General features: G+C 41.8%; 1 protein-coding gene across 2 annotated transcripts in view; it reads left to right on the forward strand.

Annotated features, from left to right (window-relative positions):
- The window catches only part of EGFR (epidermal growth factor receptor), a 223,370-nt gene that overhangs the window by 165,134 nt on the left and 31,081 nt on the right, over positions 1–27,155 (forward strand). For both annotated transcript variants that reach the window (XM_037889981.2, XM_037889982.2), the window contains exons 8-18: positions 551–667; positions 4,337–4,463; positions 4,586–4,659; positions 5,824–5,914; positions 7,265–7,464; positions 9,337–9,469; positions 11,141–11,240; positions 16,353–16,510; positions 22,069–22,104; positions 23,185–23,326; positions 26,387–26,509. In XM_037889981.2, coding sequence (XP_037745909.1) covers positions 551–667; positions 4,337–4,463; positions 4,586–4,659; positions 5,824–5,914; positions 7,265–7,464; positions 9,337–9,469; positions 11,141–11,240; positions 16,353–16,510; positions 22,069–22,104; positions 23,185–23,326; positions 26,387–26,509 — 1,301 coding nt within the window. The remainder of the gene's footprint in view (positions 1–550; positions 668–4,336; positions 4,464–4,585; positions 4,660–5,823; positions 5,915–7,264; positions 7,465–9,336; positions 9,470–11,140; positions 11,241–16,352; positions 16,511–22,068; positions 22,105–23,184; positions 23,327–26,386; positions 26,510–27,155) is intronic.

The following is a 27,155-nucleotide window of genomic DNA, read 5'->3' on the forward strand; positions in this document are numbered from 1 at the left end:
TCTTCTTAGCTCCTGTATTCATTGCCATGTGTGTTGTGTTTTGTTTTTTCTCTCTATTCCCTGTCCATGGTCTTTTAAAAACATTTATTTAAAGGTAGAGAAGGACCCAAGTCACAGAATTAGGACCTGTATCTGAAGGTCACCATAGCCTATTATAAAGATGGTATTATATTATAAAGACTGAGGATGGGGTTGGGAATAAGGAGGTGTTGAGCTCTATTCCTGATTATGCTACTGATTCGCTAGTTGGCTTTAAGAAAGGCCAACTTACTGTCTCAACTAATATGATGATGATGATAATAATAGTCATCCACCCCACCCCTCCGGGATAATTTGTTAATGTCTGTAATTTGGTTGGTTAGTGCTTTGAACGTAGCAACTTCTAAGTACGCTAATGTGTGTTTTAATTCACCCCTTCTCTATTACAAAATGCTGAAATGCCTTTTAGCTTTTGATCAATTAAATGCCTGTTTACAGCATAAATACAAATCCCAAAGCATCTCTCCTTTGTTTCATTGCCCAAATTGCATTTCCCTTCCTGTCTTTGCAGATAACTATGTGGTGACAGACCATGGCTCCTGTGTTCGCTCGTGTAATGTTGATACCTATGAAGTGGAAGAAAACGGTGTTCGGAAATGTAAAAAATGTGACGGGGTGTGTAGCAAAGGTACGGAAAGTGCGGCAAGATATTAATATTTTTAGTGTGAGGAGAATTTACTTGACGACAAAGCATCCAAGCAAATGGAACCCTGATCCTAATTAGAGCCTCAGGGTGCTACTGCAATATAAATATCTAATAATATGGAGGCCTAAGCAAGTAGTTTAGCAGGGAAATTAATGCTCCAGAGCATGTACTCAAACTGGCTCACTCAGCGTGTGCAGAAAGTAAATGCTGCCTCCTGCATAGTTTTGCCTCGCTTGTCTTCCCACCTTCTCCATGCCCTGCTCTCGCCAACCTTTCAACCATGGGAGTACCAGACCCGGATTAAGGTACAAACCTAACTAAGCTACATTTAGGACCTCGCAATATGAGGGGCTCTAAAAAAAGAAAAAAACTGACTCCATTTCAATTTTATCAAAATCAGTTGATAAATAAAAGGAGATTCTCTTAAATATGGACATTTTCATTCAAATGACAAAAATATATACATCTGGCTACACAAATACCCTCACCCTACCACCCTTACCCTTTAGTAAATTGTTCATTATTGACAGGCGGGAGGCCAGGGTTGAGGGAAAAAAAAACAATAATTGCACTTATAAAATTAGTATTTCTACGAGTAAGTCTATCAGTCTCCTAAGGCAGCAGTTCTCAACTGGGGGTCTGTTGCCCCCTGGGGGTCCGTGAGCCCTTTTAAGGAGGCTGCAGGCCCTGCGTCTGAAGCCCCGATCTCCGGTGCCCCCCACTGTGCTGAAGCCAGGAGGCATGGGCCTGAAGCCCCAATTCTGGGTGCCCCCCCGTGGGGCTGAAGCCCCAATCCCCAGCCCCCCTCATGGGGCTGAAGCAAGAAGGTGTGGGACTGAATCCCGGAGCCCCGAGCCCAGGTGCTCCCTGGAGGGGCAGAAGCCCTGAGCCCATGGGCAGAATTGGGGACATGGAGGGCATTGCCCCCTGCACACCCAAACTGCAGCACGAGAGCACAGCAGTCTCAGGGGCAGCTCCACACCTCCCCTCCACAATCTCCTCTCCCTGCCCACTGACCATGTCAGAGGCAGGAAACCAGAGCCAGCCAGTGCAGAGCAGCTGCTGCTCTGGCTGGTGCCATGGAGCAGGCAGATGCAGTGTTCACTCATCTCCGGCTGATGCCCCAGGTTGAAGCTGCTCCTCAGCTCCTGGTCCCCTTTGCTCCCGCAGAGGCAGCCGTAAGAGCCCCCGGGGTGGGGAGACCCGGCTCTGTCGCTGCCAGACCCTTCCGGGAACAGGGTCCGCAGGATCGTCCTCCCAGCACACAGTCCCTAATACCCCTCTCCCTACATCCTGAGCTACACCCTCCCTGCACCCCGAGCTACCCCCCTGCCTGCACACAGCTCCTAGCCACCCCTCTCTCTGCACCCCAAGCTACCCACCTGCCTGCACACAGCCCCAACTACCCCTCTCCCTACACCTTCTGAGTACTTATGCAAGTTATTTCAAACTATGTGCATATGATTTATAGGCTATTAAAGCCTATAATATTCATTATATTTGTTTGAATATAGACTAGCTTTTCTCACTTTCTCAATGCCTGCCTAGAGATTACCAGTCTTTTTTCTGGTAAATTCTTTTTCTCTTTCTCACATATAGCAGTGTGGCCGAGGTGTTTACTCAAGATTAATTAATGGTCCTGGAGAGACAGAGGATGAGAAGCTAACACAAAGAGAGATGTCTGCCTAGTAAATGCTTCAAGAAAAGCTATCTGCCCTAAGCAGTCCTGTGCATAGGAAGTGACAAACTCCGTAGCTTATCATTTGAGAACATCATCAATGAGTTTGCTCTCCAAAAATCACGAAACAAAATGTTTTAAATTTCAGTGTTAAAATTAATGTGATGTGCAAACAGACATACTGCAGGTTATACTGCTTCGATTAAGTAAGCTGGTCTGTGTAAGTGTAACTGCTTTTGTGTTGCTGTAGATATAAAGTTTTCATATCTACTAATTAAGAAATCATAGACAAAATATATTAATTTGAAACTATTTTGTAATGCAAACGGGCATATTGCAAGATGTGATTCAGTTAGATTATTCTATTTTTACAGCTTCGCCTTTGTATATATGCAAATATAAAGCTTTCATGTTTATATATTCAATGTCCTTTCTGTGAAAATAATAATAAAAAAAAATTATTATATGGGGCCTCTTACATTTGACATAGCTTAGGGCCTCTAGAATGTCAGAATCCGGCCCTGGGAGTAACACAAAAACAGGTGTGCGTTGGAGAAGTGTGCGTGCACCTTTATGGGCTTACACTAGATCCTGGGCTGAACAAAATTGCAGGGCCGGATTCTGACATTCTGGAGGCCCTAAGCTATGTCAAGTGTAAGAGGCCTCATACAATAATTTTTTATTATTATTATTTTCACAGAAAGGACATTGAATATATAAACAAAGATGAGACCTATCTTGGGAGCAGATTATCCCACATCTGCCTATTGCAAGGTTCTTGTACCTTCTTCTGAAGCATCTGGCACTTGCCTCCATCAGAGAGAGGATGGTGGACTAGATGGACTGTGGGTCTGATCCAGTATGGCAGTGTCTATTGCCTAAACCTCTTGCACTTGAGTAGAACTTGGAGCCCTACTCATATCCTAGTGTTGCAAGGAGCATGTCCAGCAACTGCAACATCATATTTATCATTATAAATGTCTGTTCACCACCACCACCGTCACTCCTTAGTTCAGACTGCTTTGTGGTTTGTGCAGCGTTTATTAGGATGATGTCCAGATCTTCTATGTGCTTTTAAGGCAATATTAGTAATTCACATCACAGCCTTGATTTTCCCTCTGCTGAAGATGTGCATGTGTGCTTGCATCTCTTCTCACCTTGGCTATGAAGAGTCCAAGCTCTATAGCCTCCACAAACCCTAGTTGTCGAGGCCCATCATGTACAGAATGTCACTTCCTGCCCTCTCCTACCAAGCAGCACATCTACATTCTCCCCATCTTTACACAACCCTATTGGTTCCCCATCCAGTTCCCGGTCCTCTTAGTACACTTGCTACTATCTATCTCGTAGATCTCATGTGTCTCTCTCCTCCCAGCTTATCTTCTCTGTCTCTTCCCCAATCCTGCCACTTGGTGCAAAAGGCTTTTACATCTGCAGCTACTGCCATGTATCTCTCCCCTTCATTCACTCTGTGGACCTGATTCTCCTCTCTCACCAGTGTAAATGAGGAGAAACTCCATTAAAACCACAGGAAATATCCTGATGGGAAAGTAGTATAAGTGAGATGAGAATCTGGCCCTCTGACCCGTTTTAAAAAAACTCACCTGAAAACAATCTTTTCACCCTTTCTTATAACTGTTAATTTCTCTCCCCTCTGGTTTTGGCCTTAATACTGATTTATTTATTTTATTTTTTTAATTATTAAACCTACAAGACCAGAGCAGTGTAAAGGGGCCTTGTTGTGTAAGTTCCACAATGCGTGTGCACTCCTGTTTTCTCAAATTATTACCATGTCGTGCCAGCTTTCACACCTTGGGTATATCTGTAATTAATTTTATAGCTACAGATCTAGAGATAAAACCGCTACAATAGACTCTATCCAGAATAATGTTACACTGATATTTATTTTCTTAAATGCATTAATTCCTAAAATACCTAAGAAACCTGCAGCTTTTGTGCTTTCATTTTAACAGTCTGCAATGGGATTGGAATAGGTGAACTGAAAGGGATTCTCTCCATAAATGCTACAAACATTGACTCTTTCAAAAATTGTACCAAGATCAACGGGGATGTCAGCATTCTGCCAGTAGCATTTCTAGGGTAAGTCATCAGCTGATTCGTATGTGGTTGGGGAAGAGGGGTCATGGTTGGTCTTTTACCAGAAGCAGCCATTAAAGTTAATGTGTTCTTTTTCAAATTGCATGATCTGTTTTGATTTTTAGTGATCTCTTCACCAAAACACAACCACTGGACCCAAAGAAACTGGATATCTTCAAAACCGTAAAAGAAATATCAGGTAGCGATATGTTTGACTTAAAATTTTGTCTGATCTTGTAGTCCCAGAAAACACAAACAAAGATGGGAAAAGGAATAAAAACAGTTTTTGTTAAGAAAGACACAACAAACTAAATCATCTGAGTTAGTGCCAGTATAAATCCATAGTAACACCTTTCACCTGCAGTCAGTGGAGTCACTCTGGATTTACACCCATGTAACTCAGATCAGAATCTGGTGTAAGGTGTATGGTTTTACCAACCCATTCCTTCTGCTGAATTGTCAGACATATTAAAGAGCAAAACCAGAACACTTTCAGATACCCAAGAAGTATGATGAAGCAGATGCACAGGAAATGGCGCTCACTGCTAACCCACCCTGAAATAATGGCTGTATTTCTATTGGTGGAAAACTTTTCAAAGGGTCTTTGGGAAATTGTACTCCATTGCTTCCATCGCACCAGTGGGAGTCACGAATCTGAATGCCTTTTCCTTGGATCCATGCATGCACTGAGTCGCCTGGGCCTGATTTTGATCTCACACCAACAAAAACAGAGTACTTCTGGTGAAATCAAAGGACTTCGCACCATTGTAAAAGCAGTGTAAAATCTGAATTAGACCCATGGTCTCCCCTTTTTTCTCTCATTTTAAATATGTCCAGTTACTTTAAGTGTCATTGTCACTACATTTAGAAAACTTTTATATAATACTGTTCCCCAAATTCTTTCCCCATTGAATGTCCAAGCAGGAAAATCAATGTCTTTAGCAGTTAAACTCTGCTGTGCTTTTCCCCACTCATTTTTTTTCCCATTTCCTAAATGCTTCCACTACTAGGAAGCTCCAGTGATGTCCTCATGTTTCAATGAAATCCAGGGACACTTACTGCAGCATTTCCTGATAAGAGACCACAGGAGTTTCTGCTCTTAAGTGCTGCAGGATGTACAGCTCAATAACACACTAGACTTGTACAATGTTAAGCCCTCTTGGTGGCCTGAAAGTAAACTGTTTACAAAGCAGCATTAAAAATATCTGCAGACTCCCTAAAATGTAATTCTTTCATTTTGCAAGTCTCATAAAGATGTGAAGAAGATAAAAGTGCCTTCCCCAGCTCAACAGGAATTCACAATAAAAATCCTATTTTCAAGCTGCTGAGGTTTTGGGGGTTTTGTTTTTTTTTCCTGTTTCAGGATTTTTGTTGATTCAAGCCTGGCCTGAAAATGCCACAGATCTCTATGCTTTTGAAAATCTGGAGATTATACGAGGCAGAACAAAGCAACAGTAAGTAACCCATGTGCCAGAATGAGGGTGAGATAAACTGTGTTTACAGCCAGGTTTGTCTAAATAATAAAAGGTTTTGCAAACTTGGGCCAAATTCTCTGATGGTATAAATTTGTGTAGTCCTATTGAAGTCAATGGAACTGCACCATTTTATATCCGTTTTATACCAGTTTGGTCCTATGTGTCTAAGTGACTGTCAAGACATTGTCCCTATTTACATCTGAAAGGAAGGATGGATTTGGGATTAGAGTGCTGGAATGGACCCTGGGAGATATGGCTTCAATTATTGGTTCTGAGGCAGTCTTCCTCTGTGATCTTTCTCAAGTCACAAAATCTCTCTGGCTAAGATTTTTAAAGATATCTGGGTGTTGCTCTGCTCAACATTGCAACAACTACCTGACTTAGGAGCCTAAGTCACTTTTTGAAAACTAGATTTAGGCTCCTAAGTCAGTAAGGCCTGTAACACTGAGCAGAGCAATGCCTAAATACTCCAAAAATCTGGGCCTTTGGGCTTCAGTTCCATAGCTGTAAAATGGTGATAATATGGGCTTGTCTATACGCTGGGGCAATACACTCTACAGGACTGTGATGTCAAAAGCGCACTAATGAACTGCACATTAATTGGTCTGGGTAGACCTTGCTGATACAGACTAAAGGTTTCCTAGTACGCTTTAACATAGTACTATCTGAAACAGTAGTGCGCATCAGCAGGGTCTATGTGGACCAATTAATGCTCAACACGTTAGTGGGCTTTAGAAATCACAGCCCCAGAGAGCACATTGCCCCACCATGCAGACAATCCCAATATTTCATTGCTTCCACTCCTTGTCCATCTTTTATGTAGATTGTTAGCTCTTTGGTACAGCGATTTTTCTCTTATTCAATGCATGTACAGTGCCTAACACAATGGGGCCCTGATCTCAATTGGTACCTTTAGGCACGACTGTGATATAACTAATGAATTACAGCAGTGCCCAAAAGTCCTAATATGAATCAAAGCCCCATTGTCCTTGGTGCTACACTAACATGCTGAGTAGTATGGCAGACTCAAGTGAAAAATAATAACTTTAGCTTTACCTCCATATCATATTAGTGCATACATGATGCAGTGTGTCAGAGGACTTAACTTTCAGTCCCTACAGAAAATCAGCTGTGAATATAGTACCTTTACAATAGATATGTCATAAAAACATCTGTAATGTCACACAAATTAAGTTTGGTGGACCAAGCAGTATATTTCCTTGTAAAACATTCAGTGTACAGTAACCCAGATGGCTCTTTGAAATTCAAAAAGAAAATGTACTCAGTAATCCGTTTTCATCTGTTCTTTTTGTCCCACACCCATTTTAGTGGTCAGTATTCTCTTGCCATTGTTAACCTAAAGATACACTCTCTGGGATTGCGCTCCCTCAAGGAAATAAGTGATGGTGATGTCGCCATTATGAAAAACCAGAACCTCTGCTATGCTGAGACAATGAACTGGAATAAACTCTTTGTGACAGAAACTCAGAAAACAAAAATCGTATCCAACAGAAATAAAGATGAATGCAGTAAGTTAATACCGTCCGTTTGTCCCTCTTGGAATGCCATTGTGGGGTGCAGAAAAAGAGATTGTGACCAGTAATTTAAGCAAACCTTTCTTCCTCCTTGTATATTACCACAAACAAAAATCTTTATTAAGCTGCAATTGATGATGTTCAACCTCCTTTTCTATCAACACAATTACTAAAATTCCAGGCATCAGTTAAACTGATAGTCACATCCCCCTCAACCTCAATTCACATGTTTTGCCAACCAAACACAACAATAACCAAGCACTCCTCTGCACCATAGCCAGCTCCCATCAATGCCAACATATAACCAAGTACAACTCCCAGTCCCTCACAATCCTCCTCAAACACTCAGTCTTAACTCCACCCTCAGATTGAGATAAGTGACCTGCGTGTAGTGGCAAAGCTCATAATGAATCATCATAAAATCCCAGGGTTGGAAAGGACCTCAGGCGGTCATCTAGTCCAACCCCCTGCTCAAAGCAGGACCAATCCCCAATTTTTTCCCCAGATCCCAAATGGCCCCCTCAAGGATTGAACTCACAACCGTGGGTTTAGCAGACCAATGCTCAAACCACTGAGCTATCCCTCCCCCCAATAATGTGGTGGTTCTCAAGGAGAAAGTGGGAGGTAAGAGTTGAGGTGGTGCATTTGAATGTGATTCTGAGGAAGTGGATGTCTTCATTGCGTTTGGTTATATAGTGGAACTGAAAGAGAGTTTGTTGTGGAAGGCAGGGGGGAAATCCTGGCTCCACTGAAGTGAATGAGAGCTTTGCCACTGACTCTAGTGGGACCAGGATTTCACCTGAGGTGATTGAGAATGCATATGGGTATGATGCTGTGAATATAGTAAGGCATGTATGTTGCAGCTGATGTGAATGTCTGCTTCAGTGGTGACCTCCTGGAGTGTTAGTTGCAATTTCTATCCACTTGCATGGCAGAGGCAAGGAAGGTCAGACCCAAAATTTAACTTGTTGCCTGTCAAAAGCTGTGGATGATGCTGTACTAACGTCAACCTGGGGGGAGGGAGGGGGTTTACCCTTGAGACTATAGACTAAATTGCTTCCTCAGGCTGCCCCAACTCAGCACCCTCAAAGCCTCACTGAGATTCATGAGCCCAAAATTTTGAAGCATTAGCCATGCAGAACCTAGTTTTGGTCCAAACTACCCTTCCCACTCATACATAGGCAGAGGCTCGATTTATACATCCCAAAGGGGGAGCAATATAAAAAGATAAAACTCTGGAGTCAGGTGTTCTCCTCTGAACACATTCACTTGCACTGTAGGGGTGTGTGTGTGTGTGTTTGCATGATGTTGTGCTCTAGCAGCTGGCCTACACAGAGGATAAAGGATTAACAATGACTGACAGCTAGGCAAGATCTGCTTTGCTATGGCGCAGCTAGTAGAGGCTTCCGGTTTTGGAGCTGAAGGACAAGGGTGAAAGTTCCAACTCCATTCACATGTTTGACCCATTCGGTCAGGGCCCAATCTGAGCTTCCCATTGACTTCCGTGGACGTTGGATCAGGCCCTTATTGTGTCTGTCTGCAGCATATTGATTTGTTTTATGTTAATGTCCATTTTAGGAGTAGATTTCTTTACAACAGAATAATCTGTATCTGATTAATAAATAGCTACAGAGGAGCATGTGTTTTTATATGGCAAAACTAAAAGTCCCATTTAATTTCAAGCTTTGGAAACTAGAGAAAAGCATGTATGTTTCTCCTCCTGCTCTGTAATGCTGTCAGGATCCTTCAGATCTACTCTGGGTTAATTTGGAAAAATTGGCTCTCAAAAATGAGTCATTTGTGGTGCTCTAATTACTCTCTCTGAAATTCCCGGCTATTGTTTGTCTTTGTCTCTGTTTCTCTCAGCCGCTGAGGAACACGTTTGTGACCCCTTGTGCTCAGAAGTAGGCTGCTGGGGTCCAGGGCCATTCCATTGCTTTTCCTGTCATCATTTCAGTCGCCAAAGGGAATGTGTGAAAAAATGCAATGTTATGCAAGGGTAAGAAGGGTTTTTGGGGGGGGGGGGGGGTGGAGCTGGGGGAGGATTAGCATAGGAAGAAAAATATTAACATTACTAGGGGAAAATAAAAACCAGGAATTCTAATAGTAACAAAAATTGATACTTTTGCAAAAATGTTGGTTTGTGTGGTACCTAAATACAGAAAAGGGGGAAGAAATACCCTTCTCTGTCTAAGAATACTTAGCAGTCTGTTCCTCCAACATCAGTTGGGGGGTGTACATGGATAACTCCCCTAAGACCTACTGGGAGAAGACTGAAATTTCAAAGGGGCTTAAGGGAACTAAGCACCCAACTACCATTGAAAATCAAGCGGCCTACCTCCCTTAGGCTCTTTTGAAAATCTCAGCCTTTAAGCATATTAGGTGAAATCTTCACCCTATTGTAACCAATGGGATTTTGATACTGACTTCACTGGGACCAGGATTTCACACATTGATTAGCCTAATTTACTTCAATGGGGCAACTCAGTGGGGTTAAATTTATGCACATGCTGCAGTGATTTTGCTGGATCGTGGCCTAAACATCTTAAGGTCAAAGTCTGCCCTCAGATTCCCAGGCTCCCATCTAAATTACTGGGAGCCTGGTCCAATTCAATAGTTTGTCCTTACAATTTTTACTCCCTTTTATTGCCGAGCTGCAGTGAAGGCATGATGAACCTAAACACACTGGCTCCAGCACACCAGGACCAGTAATTTCAGGCAAAATAATCCCATCAGCTTGGCTTATGTTTAGCAACACTTATAAGATTCCCTGGGTCTTGAAAAGGAGCATTCTCAGAGTTGTTTAAACCTGTAATATATATGTTAAACAGCTAACATGAGTTACGTTGATCCCAAAACTGAAGGATTTTGAACACACTGTGTTTACAGAGCACAAAATGTTTACTCATCCATAGAACTACCAATGGACATATTTTTCCTATTTCCTTTTTACTAATTCTTTAAAGTCTGTTTAACTTTTAAAAAATAATTAATATTATGACACGAATTTTACAGTATGCTGGAATCCATAATGTTTATATTGTCTAGCAATTTGCAGTTCAGCAGCTGTTGTCTTTTCAAGAGAATTCCCTCCAGCAGATATTATGACCTACAGGGCAGATCTGGGCATTTTGTGTCAAATGATGGGTAGATTTGGTTTAATTAATAACACAATTACTTGAAGTGGAACAGCTTTATTGCTATCAAAACCATCTGTTCTCAGCGTTCATATTTTAATGATTCATTGTGTGTTATAGGGAGGGCAAGAATCTAATTATCAGCCAATTTGTTTAATTTCCCAAGTTGTTGTTTAGTGGCTCAGAATCACTAGAAATATTTTTGCTGATCAGTAGTGACAGAAAAAATGTTTTGGAGATTTTTGAGAATATTCATCTTCATTAAAATAGAAAGACTAATTTGTAGTTTACAATCTGGATTGCCCTGTGTGGCACTGTCAGCCAAATTTTCCTTACTCTTACCTTTTTCCTGTTTTATGCTCAGCAAGTTATATTGATGTGCTAGGACTAGTCAAGAATTTCTTCCTACATCTCCTCCCATCTCATTATACTCATCCTAATATAGCCAAACCGGAAAAGTAGTGGAAGCTCTGAAATGTAAATTTGAAGTTGACATCTTGTCAAGAATTCCTATTCCTTTTTTTATTTTTCAGGGAGCCAAGAGAATTTGAAAGAAAATCTGAATGTCTTCAGTGTCACCCAGAATGCCTGGTGCAAAATTCAACTACATACAATGCAACCTGCAGAGGACCTGTAAGAGCAGATTTGACCTAACAAACTTGTACATGTAGAGACCCTTTAACATGGTGAACATATCAAAATACTTAGATATTGAACAACCAAATCATCATAAATTATGACACTTCCCAAAATGGAGGCTAATTTTTGCTGATCTGAGGCACTGTATAAATAACTATGGCTAATAGTGAATTAATTCAGTAACTTTTTGCCTCTGAAGACCAAAGATCAGATTTTAATCAACAGCAGATGTTTGTTGGAAAATATTAAGAAAGCAGTTTTTATTTAAAACCAAACTCTATAGCCCAACACAATTAAAAGTAATGCATCTCTTTTAATGTAAGTGCAAAGTATTAGATGTTTGTAAAAACGATAGTCAACTTTTCCAAAGTTATTGGAACTTTCTGAGTTTATATAAAGGCCCCTTTTATAAAAGTTAAAATACCTTGGTCTTTCCAAATATCCAATGGTAAAATCCTCCTCAGTTTTATCCTTCTCAGATTTTTAAAATACTCTGTTATTTTATGAAATCTCTAGCTTGGCCTGAATGGAAAATAGACTCCCATCTTTCTTTTTACATGTTGTACCAAATTCAGCCTTGAGGGTAAGAGTCAATGGAGAGTTGTACTTCTTTACACTCAGGGTTCAATTTAGTCCCTTAGTTTTACTTTGCAGGATATTTCAGTTCCTGTGAAGCCATTAGCTCAATAATATCTTTTTTTAGTGAAGGGGGGGGGGAGATTTTCTATTCCCTGACAGACTGTCAAGGATCCAGTTGGCTTCCTACCCTGCACCTTACAGCCCCACTCTTGGAAACCCCCTGCATCCTCTGTCGCAGCCACTATCCTGACACAGGATGACTGTCCATCCTTCATCTGTCAGAAAATCACTGTTCAGTAATGCAGGGCACTTGCTTCATTCCGTCCTGGCTTAGAACTGTAGCTCTCAACCGGGTGCCCTCAGCTCCCGGGTTCACGAGCAGGTTTCAGGCGGTCTGCCAAGCAAGGCCAGTATTAGACTTGCTGGAACTGATGGCAGAAATCCGAAACTGTGGCATGGGGCCATTGGCCTGCTGGCTACCCCCTAACGCCAGCCCTGGCTTTTATATGCAGAAAACCAGTTGTTGTGGCAGAGCTGGGCCATGGAGTTTTTGTAGCCTGTTGGGGGCACCTCAGAAAGAAAAAGGTTCAGAACCCCTGACTTAGAACCTTGGGCCAGATGCACAGCTACTGGGTAGGGGCCATCATCCTGTTGCTTGTTCATATAGCAGGTCGTACAGTAGAGCCCCGGTCCATGAGTGGGGCTGCTAGACACTACAAATAATACATAAATACATCCATGTTGCTCCACTGCAGTCGGTGCTAGGCATCTAGCCTACTACTTTCTGGAGCATACCTGGGGCTCCTATGTAGCAATGAACTAGGCCATCAAGGAAGCTTCTCTTTTAAAGTTAGAATAGTCTCTTCGTGTTTGTGATTAATTGCTTACTGGCATCATAAAACTAAAAAGTTATATTCTGCTGCCATACAACAGCCTTCCTTCTGATTGTCATGAATGCAACACTTGCAGCTTTTCTTTCTGAAAAGGCAATTTTACCTGGGACCACTTGTTACTCTGTTTAGAGAGTACCCAGATCATTTTGGATCCTGCCACAATCTCAGTAAAAACAACAACATTTCAGAAAATTCATGTAAACTTTAGCTAAAAGCACTTCAGATAAGAAATTTGATGGGCTTTTCTATTTTCACCCAGTTTCCCTTTCTGCTTCAGAGTGGAAGAAAGAAATGTTTTCTTAGCCTTGGTCTACACTACGGGGGTAGGTCGAATTTAGCCACGTTCAGTCAATTTAAAAATGACTGCGTCCACACAACCAACCCCGTTCTAAAGGGCTCTTAACAGCGACCTAAAGGGCTCTTAACAGCGACTTCTGTACTCCTCCCCGACGAGGGGAGTAGCACTAAAATCGACTTTGCTTGGTCAAATTTGGGGTAGTGCGGACGCAAATTGACGGTATTGGCCTCCGGGAGCTATCCCAGAGTGCTCCATTGTGACCACTCTGGACAGCACTTTGAACGCCGATGCACTAGCCAGGTACACAGGAAAAGCCCCGGGAACTTTTGAATTTCATTTCCTGTTTGGTCAGCGTGGTGAACTCCGCAGCACAGGTGACCATGCAGTCCCCCCAGAATCATAGAGCGTAGAATGTTTCTATGCTCCCCCTATCATCTCCGTCCCTGAGGTTATTGCAGATTAGAAGGCAAAAAAACCACACTTGCGATGACATGTTTTCTGAGCTCATGCAGTCCTCCCGTACTGATAGGGCACAGCTTAATGCATGGAGGCATTCAGTGGCAGAAGCCAGGAAAGAATTAAGTGAGCGTGAAGAGCGGAGGCAGGACGTGATGCTGAGGCTAATGGGGAAGCAAAAAGACATGATGAAGCGTCTGTTGGAGCTGCAGGAAAGCCAACAAGAGCACAGACCCCCACTGCATCCACTGTATAACCGCCTACCCTCCTCCCCATGTTCCATAGCCTCCTCACCCAGATGCCCAAGAAAGCAAGGGGAGGCTCCGAGCACCCAGCCATTCCACTCCAGAGGATGGCCCCAGCAACAGAAGGCTGGCATTCAAACAGTTTGATTTTTAGTGTGGCTACAATAAGCAATGTGGCCTTGTCCTTCCCTCCTCCCCCACCCCACCTGGGCTACCTTGTCCGTTTTCACATTTTTTTTTAAATTTATAAAGAAAGAATGCATGGTTTCAAAACAATAGTTACTTTATTTCGAAGCGGGGAGGGTGGTTGGCTTACAGGAAATTAAAATCAATAAAGGGGGCGGGTTTGCATCAAGGAGAAACACACACAACGGTCACACCGTAGCCTGGCCAGTCATGAAACTGGTTTTCAAAGCCTCTCTGATGCGCAGTACGCCTTGCTGTGCTCTTCTAATCGCTCTAGTGTCTGGCTGCTCAAAATCAGATGCCAGGCAATTTGCCTCAATCTCCCACCCCGCCATAAACATCTCCCCCCTACTCTCACAGATATTATGGAGCACACAGCAAGCAGCTATAACAATGGGAATGTTGGTTGCGCGGAGGTCTGACCAACAGCACCAGTGAGCTTTTAAACCGCCAAAGGCACAGTCTACCACCATTCTGCACTTGCTCAGCCTATAGTTGAACTGCTCCTTCCTACTGTCCAGGCTTCATGAGCCATGGGAGCAAGGGCTAGGCTCGGGTAGGTGCGACTGCGTGGTGCTGCCGGCTGGGAGAGCAGCCTGAGGCAGAAGCCTCCAGCTCACAGGAGAGCAGAGTTGCAGCAGAAGTAGTGGAGCCATACACCATGCCCTGGAGGTTGTAGGAGCCGGGCAGGAAAGACATTCCCAGAACCCCTGGCCAAGCTACATGTCTGACGAGGGTGGCTACCAGTCCTACTTCACTGCCTGCTGCAGAGTTGCAGGAGAGCAGAGTTGCAGTGGAAGCGGTGGAGCCGTACACCATGTACGAGGACGGCTAGCAGTCCGACTGCACCATCTGCTGTGAAGGCACCCAGGAGCTGCTGCTGTGTAGCAGTGCCAGCTGCTGCAGCTGTTTCCGTGTCGAGTGCTTGGAGGCCCTGGAAGGGCCAGGTACCTCAGCCAAGGCAAAAGAGCAAGAGCCCTGGAGCTGTTACATGTGTCAACCACAGAAGTGCTACGGGGTGTTACAGCGCCAACCGGACTTGAATGTACGGCCGCAAGACTTCTTCACCAGCGACAAAGGACAGGAATATGATGCACCTAAAATCTAAAAAGGCCCGCACATTTCCCAGAGTCACTACCCTTGATAACAGAACGTCAGTGATTGCATTGGCTACCTGGATCACAGCAGCACCCACAGTAGACTTGCCCACAACAGCAGTGGTGATGGTGAGCTGAGCGGGCTCCATGCTAGCCATGGCATCTGCACGGGTAACCCAGGAAAAAAAGGCGCGAAATGATTGTCTGCCGTTGCTTTCACGGAGGGAGGGGCAACTGACGACATGTACCCCAAACCACCCGCAACAATATTTTTGCCCCATCAGGCATTGGGAGCTTAACCCAGAATTCCAATGGGCGGCAGAGACTGCGGGAACTGTGGGATAGCTACCCACAGTGCACCGCTCCATAAGTCAATGCTAGCCATGGTAGTGAGGACGTACTCCGCCGACTTAATGCGCTTAGTGTGGACATACGCAATCGACTGTATAAAATTGAATTCTAAAAATCGACTTCTATAAAATTGACCTAATTTCATAGTGTAGACATACCCTTAGATCAGTGGTTCTCAAAGCCAGTCCACCGCTTGTTCAGGGAAAGCCCTTGGCGGGCCGTACCGGTTTGTTTACCTGCCGCGTCCGCAGGTCCGGCCGATCGCAGCTCCCATTGGCCGCGGTTCGCTGCTCCAGGCCAATGGGGGCTGCGGGAAGCGGCGCGGGCCAAGGGACATGCTGGCTGCCCTTCCCACAGCCCCCATTGGCCTGGAGCGGCGAACCGCAGCCAGTGGGAGCCACGATAGGCCGAACCTGTGGACGCAGCAGGTAAACAAACCGGTCCGGCCCGCCAGGGGCTTTCCCTGAACAAGCGGCGGACTGGCTTTAAGAACCACTGCTTTAGATTATACAAAGAATGAAAAAGCTTTATGAGCCAGATCCTCATCTGGTATAAATTGGTAGAGCTCCACTGATTTCAATAGAGCAATGGTGGTTTTACATTAAATGAGAATCAGGCCCTTTGATTTTAAACTTATTTAAACTTATCAAAGCATCTTTATTCACAGTATTAAACCAAAAATGTAAGTTTTTATTAGAACATAAAATAGGAAAATTACAGAATAATAGGAATCATACCTCAGCATTGATACCCAGAGAGAGAGTTATTTAATTGAACATCAGGTGCTGTATCTCACGCAGCATATTATACAAGAGGATTAAAACTTTGCAAGCATTTTATGTAGTACAATAATAAGATAAACTAGGATAAAACATTGAATCATGTTTAGAATTTCAAATGATCAAACATGCATTTATTTATCTTCGGAGAGTCTCTTCTTGCATATGCCAACATATGACTTGGGCAAATCTATTACAGACAATTTCTTGCTCTTTATCCAGGGTCCGGACAACTGCATAAAGTGTGCCCACTATATAGATGGCCCTCACTGTGTTAAATCCTGCCCTGCTGGAGTTCTGGGTGAAAATGATACCTTAGTCTGGAAATACGCAGATGAAAACTCAGTGTGTCAGCTCTGTCATCCGAATTGTACCCGTGGGTAGGTAAAATACTTGCTTACACAGAAGTGGAAGGAGTAAAGTATATCTTCCTTGTGATTTTTCTCACTGTAAAGTCATCCATTTGAAAAAAAAAATAGAAAACTAAAGAGGTTATGAATTTGCAGGTAGTGTAAGCAAAGTGCTGCTGAGTTTGGAATAGGTGAAGTTCTGTACTGCTTCTAGTCAGCAGAAAAGGCAAAAAAGTGGAGAAAATGGTTTTAGCAGACTTAAAACAAGATTATTTTTAAAATTAGACTTTCTGGAATTTTACAAGTTTCCTATATTATGATTCACTTTTTTCACCACCAGTTGAATGCTTTGTCAGCTGTATTTGTCTGGAGCAATAGTGACATCTGGTGGACCGTGAGATCATTTATAAACATGTGTTTCTCACAAGAGTACTAAGTATGTCCCATGCCTTTAAGATGAATGTAATAGTATGAGTGGCTGCTCATGTATCTCATTGTGACTTTGATTTTTTTGGAGCAAAACACCAACAGATTGTCTAAAGCATACACTGCATTGTAATGCTTCCCAGAGGTTTCCTCTCTTTTCATATGCTAAGAACATCAGAGCTGCTATCTATACTGAGTCAGAGTGTGGTCCATCAGGCCCAGTATCCTGTCTCCATCAGTGGCCCATACCTGAGCTTCAGGGAAAGTGTACAGAACAGGGCAGTTCCACCTGGGTTGGAATTTAGGGCCTGTTTGCCCCATCAGTACAACTATGTGACGGGGCCTGGCTGCAAACACAGTTCCATTTTGTGGTACAGTCATGGACTGTCCAAGGCTTTAGCATAGTTCATAGACACAGTTAAGTTCTCATCTCTAATGGGGTCCCCGCATACATTTGCATTTGTGTGCCTACATTAGAGGCACAGAAAGGGGACAGGGTTTGAAATTTGATTTTTGTCCTGCATTGGTTTCAAAGAATGCTCTCTCATTGGTGGTTTTTCCCCAAGGGGCTTCTCCTCAATAGTAGTGGAAATCTTACCTCAAATGCTCATCTTAATTAGCTAAGAGAAGATTTATATACTGCACTTCACAGGCTCAGATTGCCGTTTGGCCCAAGTCTCATGTCCTCCTCATGTATTCAACTACCTCCCTGCCAAGCCCTTGAAAAACAGAGCCTGCTTTTGACAAGCACGAACCCGTACATTCACGGAGAGAAAGAAAGGAAGGAGTTAAATAGGCTACAGTATCACTTCGTAGATGACTGGAAGCTAAGGGCTTGTCTACAAGAAGAAGTTAGTGCACAGTGAGCTAGGGTGTGCAAGTAAAGTGCACTAGCTAGTCCATACTAGCTCTCCATGTAGCTTCATATACTTTCCAAATGCAATAAGTTCAGGCACACAAACCACTCTTAATGCACAGTACGAGTGTCCACATGGGGAGTTACTGTGCGCCAGGTACTGTGGGCTTTTCCCCCATATAGACACGCCTGAAGCCAGTGTTTCTCAACCTTTTTGATATCAGGGATCAGTTTACTGCCTTCTTAAACTGTGGCCGGGAGATCTCAGGAACTGCCACCAGTCCATGGATTGGTCACTGAGAAACACTGCCCTAAATCACCTGGTGTGTTTCAAGTCTTCATGAAATTCAGTGCAGTGTTTTTCAGCTTACGTCAATGACAGTAATATGGATTGATGATTTCCCTGTGTTTTATCATGATTGCAGACAAAGGTTGTTTGTGCTTTTCAATCATACAATGAATAATCTTCATTGAAAAATGACACTCCAGGTAAACATTTCCATTCGTTGCCATTGATAGAAACTTGGCCATAGTAAACCAATGTCATTGTCACATGATTGGCCATGTGAAAGCATAGAGTCAGAGAGCCATTCTATCAGCTAGGCTAACCTCCTGTATGTCACAGGCCACCAACACCACTCAGACCCGCACACTAAACCCAACAACCAAAATTAGACAAAAGTATTACAGCCCACTTTAGCTGATAGCTTTAGCAGAACAATGGCTAACCATGTCTAAACAAAGCTTTTAACTATGTGGTTCTGCTAGAAAGATAGAAAAGATAGATTATTCTAATATCAAAAAAATTCAATGTTTTCCACCATATGACATATTAAGGCAGTGAATGAAGACTAATATTCAAATTAATCTCTGAATTGAGTGAGATGGGGTAAATTTTCAGTTGTTTGTTTTGTATTACAGTAGCCTCTAGAGGTCCCAATTGAGATCAGGATGCAATAGCTGCCCATAGCAGATACGTAGCAAGAGGCAGCCCATTCGTCCAGGCTTTGGCATAAGTTCCCCATTTTGCTCTGGATTTGTGTATTTACAGGTTCTCTTTCTTTATACTTGCTGTTGAGGATTTCACCTCTTTGTTCAACGTTTCATAAGGCAAACAGAAAAATGCATCCATCATTTATTCAGCCCAAATGGCTCTTTCTCTTCCACCTTCCTCTCTAATAGCTTGAATTTTTCTGCACTAACTCTCTCTCTCTCTCCAAGAACAGCTGAGAAAGTATAGTCCATTTAAAGAGAGAGTAACTACTCCAAAGCCCTGGAATTACCCAGGTCATACTTCCAGCAACTAATGAAACACATGAACATGATTAATTTCTCAAACATGAGTGATTTGAATTTCCCTCGTTATTTTCCCAGGGTACTACAAGTAAATTTCAGTCCAACTGGTGTGGTAGTGCAGCAAGAACTACAGAGAGGCAGAAGTATAGTTAATAGTGCTGGGCCTTATCACTGATAGAGCCTCCCTACAAATTTAGTTACCACTGATTTATATATTGTTAAATGCCCAGGAAGAATTTTTGCAGCCATTGGATGTTTGAGACATATTTGCCTGTCGTTTAGAAGGTTGATGAAAAAGAAAGGACAGAGGAAAGGGCTTTTAAGGCTTTAAAAAAAGCCCGATGGTTTCCCATTTCATTTATGACTGTGAGGTAACCTGTGTTGTTACAGTCTGAGTCTCCTCTGAAAGGCCATAAATCACAACAACCTGGCTATATTACATCAAATTAGAAACAGTGGGTTGAGGAGAAAGTTGTTTAAAATGTTGATGGAACTGGGAAATAATTAGTTGTATCTGCACCGAGATAATTAATATTTATGTAGACAGATGAAAAAGTTCCAGATAGCACCAGGATAGAATCTTTCAGGGACTGTATGCTGCACTAATTTTACAATAAGTGGATAGCAGAGAGAGATTTCAGACTACACTCACCATTAGGTTCAGGCTAATATATACTTAAGATCCCCAGACAGTTTATAATACAAGGTCACATTTCTCATGTTAGTTTCTGGAAGAAGTAGAGGAAAAATAATTCAAGAATGAAAAAGTGATATTTTAGATTCCATAAAACATAGCTTACTTATGTTAGGTGTCATTGTAAAATTCCACATTAAGAAAGATGGTTATATTTAGCCTTGGGTGGATATTTGTTATGTACTTTGTTTCTCCTTTGACTTGTGAAATGAATCAGAATATCACATGGGATTTGAAAAGCACAATCTGATCCATCATTTTTCTCCCCAAACATCTTAATTTAATCTTGGAACCCTTCACACTGATGGATTTGTATGGAGATTCATACTAAAGGACACAGAAGAAAATCTACGCCCCTCTTTGAGCCTCCAGTTTCTAATCTAATCTTTCAGATTATGGGCATTAAGGGAGCATTTCCTTTGTTGAGAATAATATATCTGCACCATGCAGCTTCGTTTGAGATGGAAACCATTTGGAGAATTGCTCAGAATGAAGGGAGCATGGAAATTGGAATTTTGTAAAAGAAATGCCCTTGAAGAGGTTACACTGGTGGCCTGAAATGTTTTATTTGCACAGCTATGCCAGAAGAGGGTGTTGTACACCTTTTCCCTTAAACTTTCATTTAGCAGTGTTAGAGGGTGGTGGGACTAGAGCTTCCATCCTAGGCAAATGTTCTGAACAAACAAAGAAAACCATAACCAGATGAAGGACAGGGGCAAAGTTGCACACTCAGGCTTCAGGAACCAACGTGCAAAATACCTGAAGTTGTTCCAGACACCAAGATGCAAATTCTTCTATGGAAGCTCAATGCACTCACTGAACCTTTCATACTGTGGGCCCTGTTGCACTGTGTTGGCACTGAAAACACAAGGAAAGATTAGAATAACAAAAAAGACCCAAGAAAATGAGCAGTAGACCCCCCCAAAGACCTAGAATAATTTATGGAATAAATTCTCTATCTCCACTTGCCATTTTAAAACAGCTCTGACTCCTTTTTCCTACTAATGGAATTCAGAACTGCATTCCTGGCCCTGGCTTACTCCTTATCCCCTGCTTGACCTACTCTGTGTCTGCTTTGAGGTGATGTATTTTCGGTAAGAGAAGGAGGCAGAAGCCCCAGACTGGACTCTTCTCCTTGCTCAGCTCCATTTTTCAGAAATGAGGTAATTGTTTCAGCAGTGCTGTCCTCTCCTTGGTAGATACCACAAAGACCACAATTCCCAGGAGGCGCACACATCTTACCGCTCAGCAGTACGTGGGAATGTTCTGTTTATCTCATACTTTGGCACTTGCAGTTGGAATATGCAGTCACTGTATTTTCATCTTCAAATTGTAGCTGGGGTGTGCATTATATGCTGTCTTCCAAAATGAATTTAAGGCATCTGGAAGGTGGTGTGCATTTAAACTAATACAGAGGGTGAAATAACTGACTCCTGAGAGGATTCTACATAATATGGTACCTTGGCATATACATTCTAGCACAAATCTACTCGGTGTCAGTAAAGCCAGATGTTAGACCCTCAATGAAAAATATCATAGATTCTTATACGAATAGTGCACAGTGGTAGAATAGTGCAACCAAATCTCCTAATCAGTGAATGATAGGGTATGTGTCTGCTAGTGATATTTTTCATTCGACTAGAAGACCTGGACACTGACATCCTTTACTGATCCATAAAACAGCTACCGTACAGTGTGGTAAGCAGCTATGCAAGCTTTTCCTCATAGCCCCATGCCTTGTATGAAGGACCTCCCCTAATGAGAAGTTAGTTCTGTCTCCAGATGTATTCAGTCCTTGCTGCCCCCTTAACAAAAGGTCCAGCCTGTTGCAGTGAACATTTGCCCACTCAGAGCAAGATCACTAGCTCCTTTCACACAGGCCACCAAACAACTCTTTGTGATCAGTTGTTTTGTGCACCCCCAGGGTAGGGATGAACAAGTCAGCTCTTTTGAAGCTGTTGAATAAGGCAGCACTTGTAGAGACTGCAGAGGTATTGGGGGGTGGGGCGGGGGAAGAAGCTGGGGATCCATGGTGCATTCAAATAATGTGCATATATGCCTTGACTGTATTCTTCTACGTTCATAGGCAGACATTCATAAATTGTCCTTTCAAGTGAATATACAGCACTCCTTAGCCTGTGGATCCTGATTCTGCAGTAAAGCTTTCAAAATAATACTTCCAAAAAGCTTAATAATTATAAACCAGAAAGTTAATATTCAGACAGCTTTTAAAAACGGTAAATTGTGAATGACAATACAGTTATTCCAGAGTAGGTGCGAGTGCTAATATATATTTGTAATTATCATTTTCTACAGGTGCAAAGGACCAGGTCTTGAAGGCTGTCCATTGGGGTAATTATTGCATTCATCACAATTAATGATATAGTTGGGAAGAACATATCCATGTTTATATTTTTGTGCTGGACACTGCACAGTAGTGCCCTGATTCAGTGAAGCATGTCCTTAACTTTAAGCATGTGAATAGTCCTGTTGAAGCCAATGACACTACTCGAGTGCTTTACTGCTTCGCTAGCTCAGGGCCTAGATGTATGGGACTCTTGTTGCTGTCAGTGAGAGATCTGTGTACTTCAACTGCATAGTTCCTGAGGTAAGATCCTTTGTGAGGATCTGAAAGCAAAATTCTGTTCTTATTTTGTATTGAAATAACTGTTTTAAAATCATCAAGACAAATAGAAAGAGTAAGTAAATCACCATCCAATGTGGTGCTTACATACAGTGTCTCTTCCAAATGCTTTTAAAACTATTTGAGCAGGTACAGAGACCGAGACAATGGTTCACAAATCCGAGATTAACATGAGAAATACATGAATTTGGCTGATTAAGATCAAAGCATACTTTAGGGTCTCAATTACTTATAAAATCCTGAACAATAAAAGGCTGGAAGAAAGGAATCAAGAGATTAAATACATATATACCTCCAGTAGACAAGGTCAAAAAATGTCTAATGAAGTTTTTGCATTGAAGAATGGCCTTTCTTTTTAATAAAAAATTTAATGCAAAACTGTTTGCCTTTTTTTTTTTTTAAATTTCTCATTTTTCACCACATTTACTCTAAATTTGTATTAAAAATGTTCTTGAACCCCTGTTTTCAGTCAATGAAAATGTTCAAAAATGGTTTCCATAATGGTTTAGTGGAAGCATTTGGAGAAAATATAACGTGTTCTATTTCAAACCTGCAACTGAAGCCATTTTGAAGTCTAGAAAAACAACCAACCAGCTCTGTATAAAACCCCACAAACACTGAATGAAAAGCTTCAGAGTATTGACACCCATGTTGCTTGAATGTAGGTAGATTAAACTGATCTGAAGCCTTCAATTGGTCATATTTCTAAGATGGAATGCTGTATTAAAAGTACACCATTTGTTATTTCTTATATCAAAACAGACCTCTTTCCCCTTTTTGTCTTCTAGCTCCAAAATCCCATCCATTGCAGCTGGTGTTGTTGGAAGTATCCTTTGTTTGGTTGTGATAGCCTTGGTCATAGGGCTTTACATGCGCAGACGTCACATTGTTAGAAAGCGTACATTGCGCAGGCTGCTTCAGGAAAGGGAGGTATGTATTGTAAACAATTTTCTAAATATATTGACCAACTTTATTGGTGTGCCACAGCATCTCAGAGAAAGCTGTTTTATTAGGTCAAAATACAGTGGCCCTGACTTCACCCTAGCACAAACATAAAGTACAATGTTATCTGGTGTTTGGAAAGCATGTTATCTGCAGTTCTACGTGTAAAAGGGACTATGTAAATATGACACCATATTACTTAATCTCAGATCTTATCTCTGTGGGTAAAAATTGCAATAGCTTATAGGTTAGTTAGGTGCCTAATTTTCACTGAAAGTCATTGGGAATTAGGCTGCTGAGTCACTTACAGTAGTATTTTCAAAAGCACCTGTTATGTCTGATCTGCTTATTCTAAGGACAAAAATAAGGGATTTTTTTTTTTTGGCTGTTTTTACTACTTGTTACTCCTGTTAGTGGTGCTGAGCCAACACAGCTCTGGGACACTCAGCTGGATTCTGTTCTGGGGCACACATCATTACAGAACTTTATGGACCGAGTTTCAGTTGCAAAGCCAACACTGCCTTCAGTTGCCCCTGTTCCACTCATGTCTTTTTTTTTGGAATACTGTTGCTCACTGAACTTGAGCTTAACAATAGTGAAATCTTTTTTATTGTACTATTGGCTACACTATGTTCAGTGCAGGGAGTGATAACCTGAGAGATTACTCGTACCAACCACTCCACATGGACAACAATGTCAACCTACTACAGGACAGACCTAACAAAGAAAATAACAGAATGCCACTAGCCGTCACCTTCAGCCCCCAACTAAAACCTCTCCAACGCATTATCAATGATCTACAACCTATCCTGAAGGATGACCCAACACTCTCACAAATCTTGGGAGACAGGCCAGTCCTTGTCTACAGACAGCCCCCCAACCTGAAGCGAATACTCACCAGCAACCACATACCACACAACAGAACCACTAACCCAGGAACCTATCCTTGCAACAAAGCCTGTTGCCAACTGTGCCCACATATCTATTCAGGGGACACCATCACAGGGCCTGATAACATCAGCCACACTATCAGAGGCTCGTTCACCTTCACATCTGCCAATGTGATATATGCCATCATGTGCCAGCAATGCCCCTTTGCCTTGTATATTGGTCAAACTGGACAGTCTCTACATAAAAGAATAAATGGACACAAATCAGATGTCAAGAATTATAACATTCATAAACCAGTCGGAGAACACTTCAATCTCCCTGGTCACGCGATTACAGACATGAAAGTTGCAATATTACAACAGAAAAACTTGAGAAACAGACTCCAACGAGAGATTGCTGAATTGGAATTAATTTGCAAATTGGATACAATTAACTTAGGCTTGAATAGAGACTGGGAATGGTTGATTCATTATAAAAAGTAACCTATTTCCCCTTGTTTATTCCCTCCCTCCATCCCCCCCCCGTGACTGTTCCTCAGACGTTCTTGTTAAACCCTGGATTTGTGCTGGAAATGGCCCACCTTGATTATCATACACATTGTAAGGAGAGTGATCACTTTAAATAAGCTCTTACCAGCAGGAGAGTGGGGTGGGGGGAGAGAAAACCTTTTGTAGTGATAAATATCCATTTTTTCATGGTCTGGGTATAAAAACATCTTCTGTGTGTTCCACAGTATGCATCCGATGAAGTGAGCTGTAGCTCACGAAAGCTTATGCTCAAATAAATTGGTTAGTCTCTAAGGTGCCACAAGTACTCCATTTCTTTTTGCGAATGCAGACTAACACGGCTGTTACTCTGAATCCTGAACATAGAAATCTCCCTTACAGCCGTTGCAAGACAATGTGTTCACCATGCTGGATGAGAACTGGGCTTTCATGCTTCTTGTACTAAACTTTATACACTGCATGGTATAGACTTCATAAGGGTTATAGTATTATCCTCTGGGTATTTTACATGTGAAACACCAAAATGCATATCCAGGATCAAAACAAATCAGGTCCGACTCTTCCCTTTCTCCTTCCAATTCAGTTTTAATAGGCTACTAGCAAATTGTATTCATAGTTCTGCTGAAGGACCCTGCTTCCCTCGCTAGCTTTGCAAAGTCAAGTGATAAAAGTCCTGAAGCTGCCCTACTTTTTGCTACATTACCTAGCAACCTTTTAAGAGCCTCCATATTTGACAGTTGTAATGTAATAGCACGTATTGTGTTTGGTTCACATTATATATTTTGTACTCCTTAATATGAGAATCATTAACTGAAACAGGAAAATGGCTGGCATGCAGAAAACAGATCTGTATCAGGCTAAATGTGGGCTTCCAGTTAGGAAAGCTATTCAGGAGAAGACACAAGACGGTAGTAAAAGGGGACTTTAAATATTAGGAAAACGCCTAGTTTCTGTCATTTGAAGGAACTAATTTGTTTCCTTAAAAAAAAATACTGCAACAAAATTTGGATCAAATAAATAAAATCTATTAGTCAACTTAAAACCCCCTTTTTTGCCTGGATAACTAGATAATCTTACTTTAGCATGTGCAGTAATTCCCTATACTAAGAATAGAAGCTACCTCTAATACCAAAAGAAATGCATCTAGTTAAGCAAGGCAAAGCTGCAAAGTTTCAGGGTGACCACAGTGTAACCTTTTAAAATGTAGATCGTTAACTTCTGACTTATTTTTAGAAATGAATCTTTAATTAAACTGGTCAGCATTATGTGCATGTTTTAAGGGTATACATTTTACATCCTAAAATGAACAATAACATCTCTCCACTTTCTTCTAAAATTTTAGTTGCCATGCCAAGATCACATTCTGCTCTCACTTATGCTACATAAAGCTGGTGTAATAATTCCATGGAGTTCATTCTTGTCTTATTTACACAGGTGTAAATCTGGAGTAACTCCACTGAAGTCATGAACTCTGGAGATACTCTAGATTTTCATAGCTGTAAGTCAGAACAGAATTTGCCCCATGTATACTTCATGTGGGACAAAATTTTCATTATTACCAACAGTTTTTGCTCAGTTTCAATAGTGTGTGCTGCTTGATTTCCTCCTCTACAGTGTATCTTTCTAAAGTCCAATTCCTTTCACACAATAGCTTGTTGAACCTCTAACACCCAGTGGCGAGGCGCCAAACCAAGCTCTTCTGAGGATTCTAAAGGAAACAGAATTTAAAAAGGTCAAAGTTCTAGGCTCTGGAGCTTTTGGTACTGTTTATAAGGTAAGACCACCATGTTTTTCTCACCACACACATGCACACAAAGCCATCTAAACAGTGTATGCATTGGAAGCTGAAAAGTCTTTTTTTTTTTTCTTTTTTAATTGAGTTATTTTCAAATCATCTTTAGCTTGGGCCAGGTAAAGTGTGTAGTGTGTGTGTCTGTGTGTGTGTGTGTGTGTGTGAGAGAGAGAGAGAGAACACACAAGAAGTTTTTCATAAGATCTTATGAGAGCCATGCAGCTGAATATGGAACCAACGTGTCTATTTAAAAAAGTACCACTGCCAGAAATACTTTCTTAAGGATGTTAAAATGTTAAGAAGAGAAATCAAAGTATGGCCAACTCAGTCTACTGTGCTAAGCAGAATTTTGTTCGTTTTTTTTGTTTGTTCGTTCGTTTGTTTGTTTTTTGATCGTCTCTTTTTATTTGTGGATCACTTTCATTGGGTCAAAAGAACCACACAGGGTTACAGAAAAGCAACTGGACCCTTTCTGTTCTATCATTGTGCAGAATGATTTCCCTCCACACACCCATTATTCTTCCTTCTCTAGAGAGTATCTCTTTCTAAAAGATTTCTCAGTGAGGAGGCTTCAGGGTTGTTTTATACCATTTGATACTGAAATGTAAAATATAGATTTACTTATCAA

Source organism: Chelonia mydas, chromosome 2 (genome assembly GCF_015237465.2).
Source record: "Chelonia mydas isolate rCheMyd1 chromosome 2, rCheMyd1.pri.v2, whole genome shotgun sequence".
In the NCBI taxonomy this organism is placed as follows: domain Eukaryota; kingdom Metazoa; phylum Chordata; order Testudines; family Cheloniidae; genus Chelonia; species Chelonia mydas.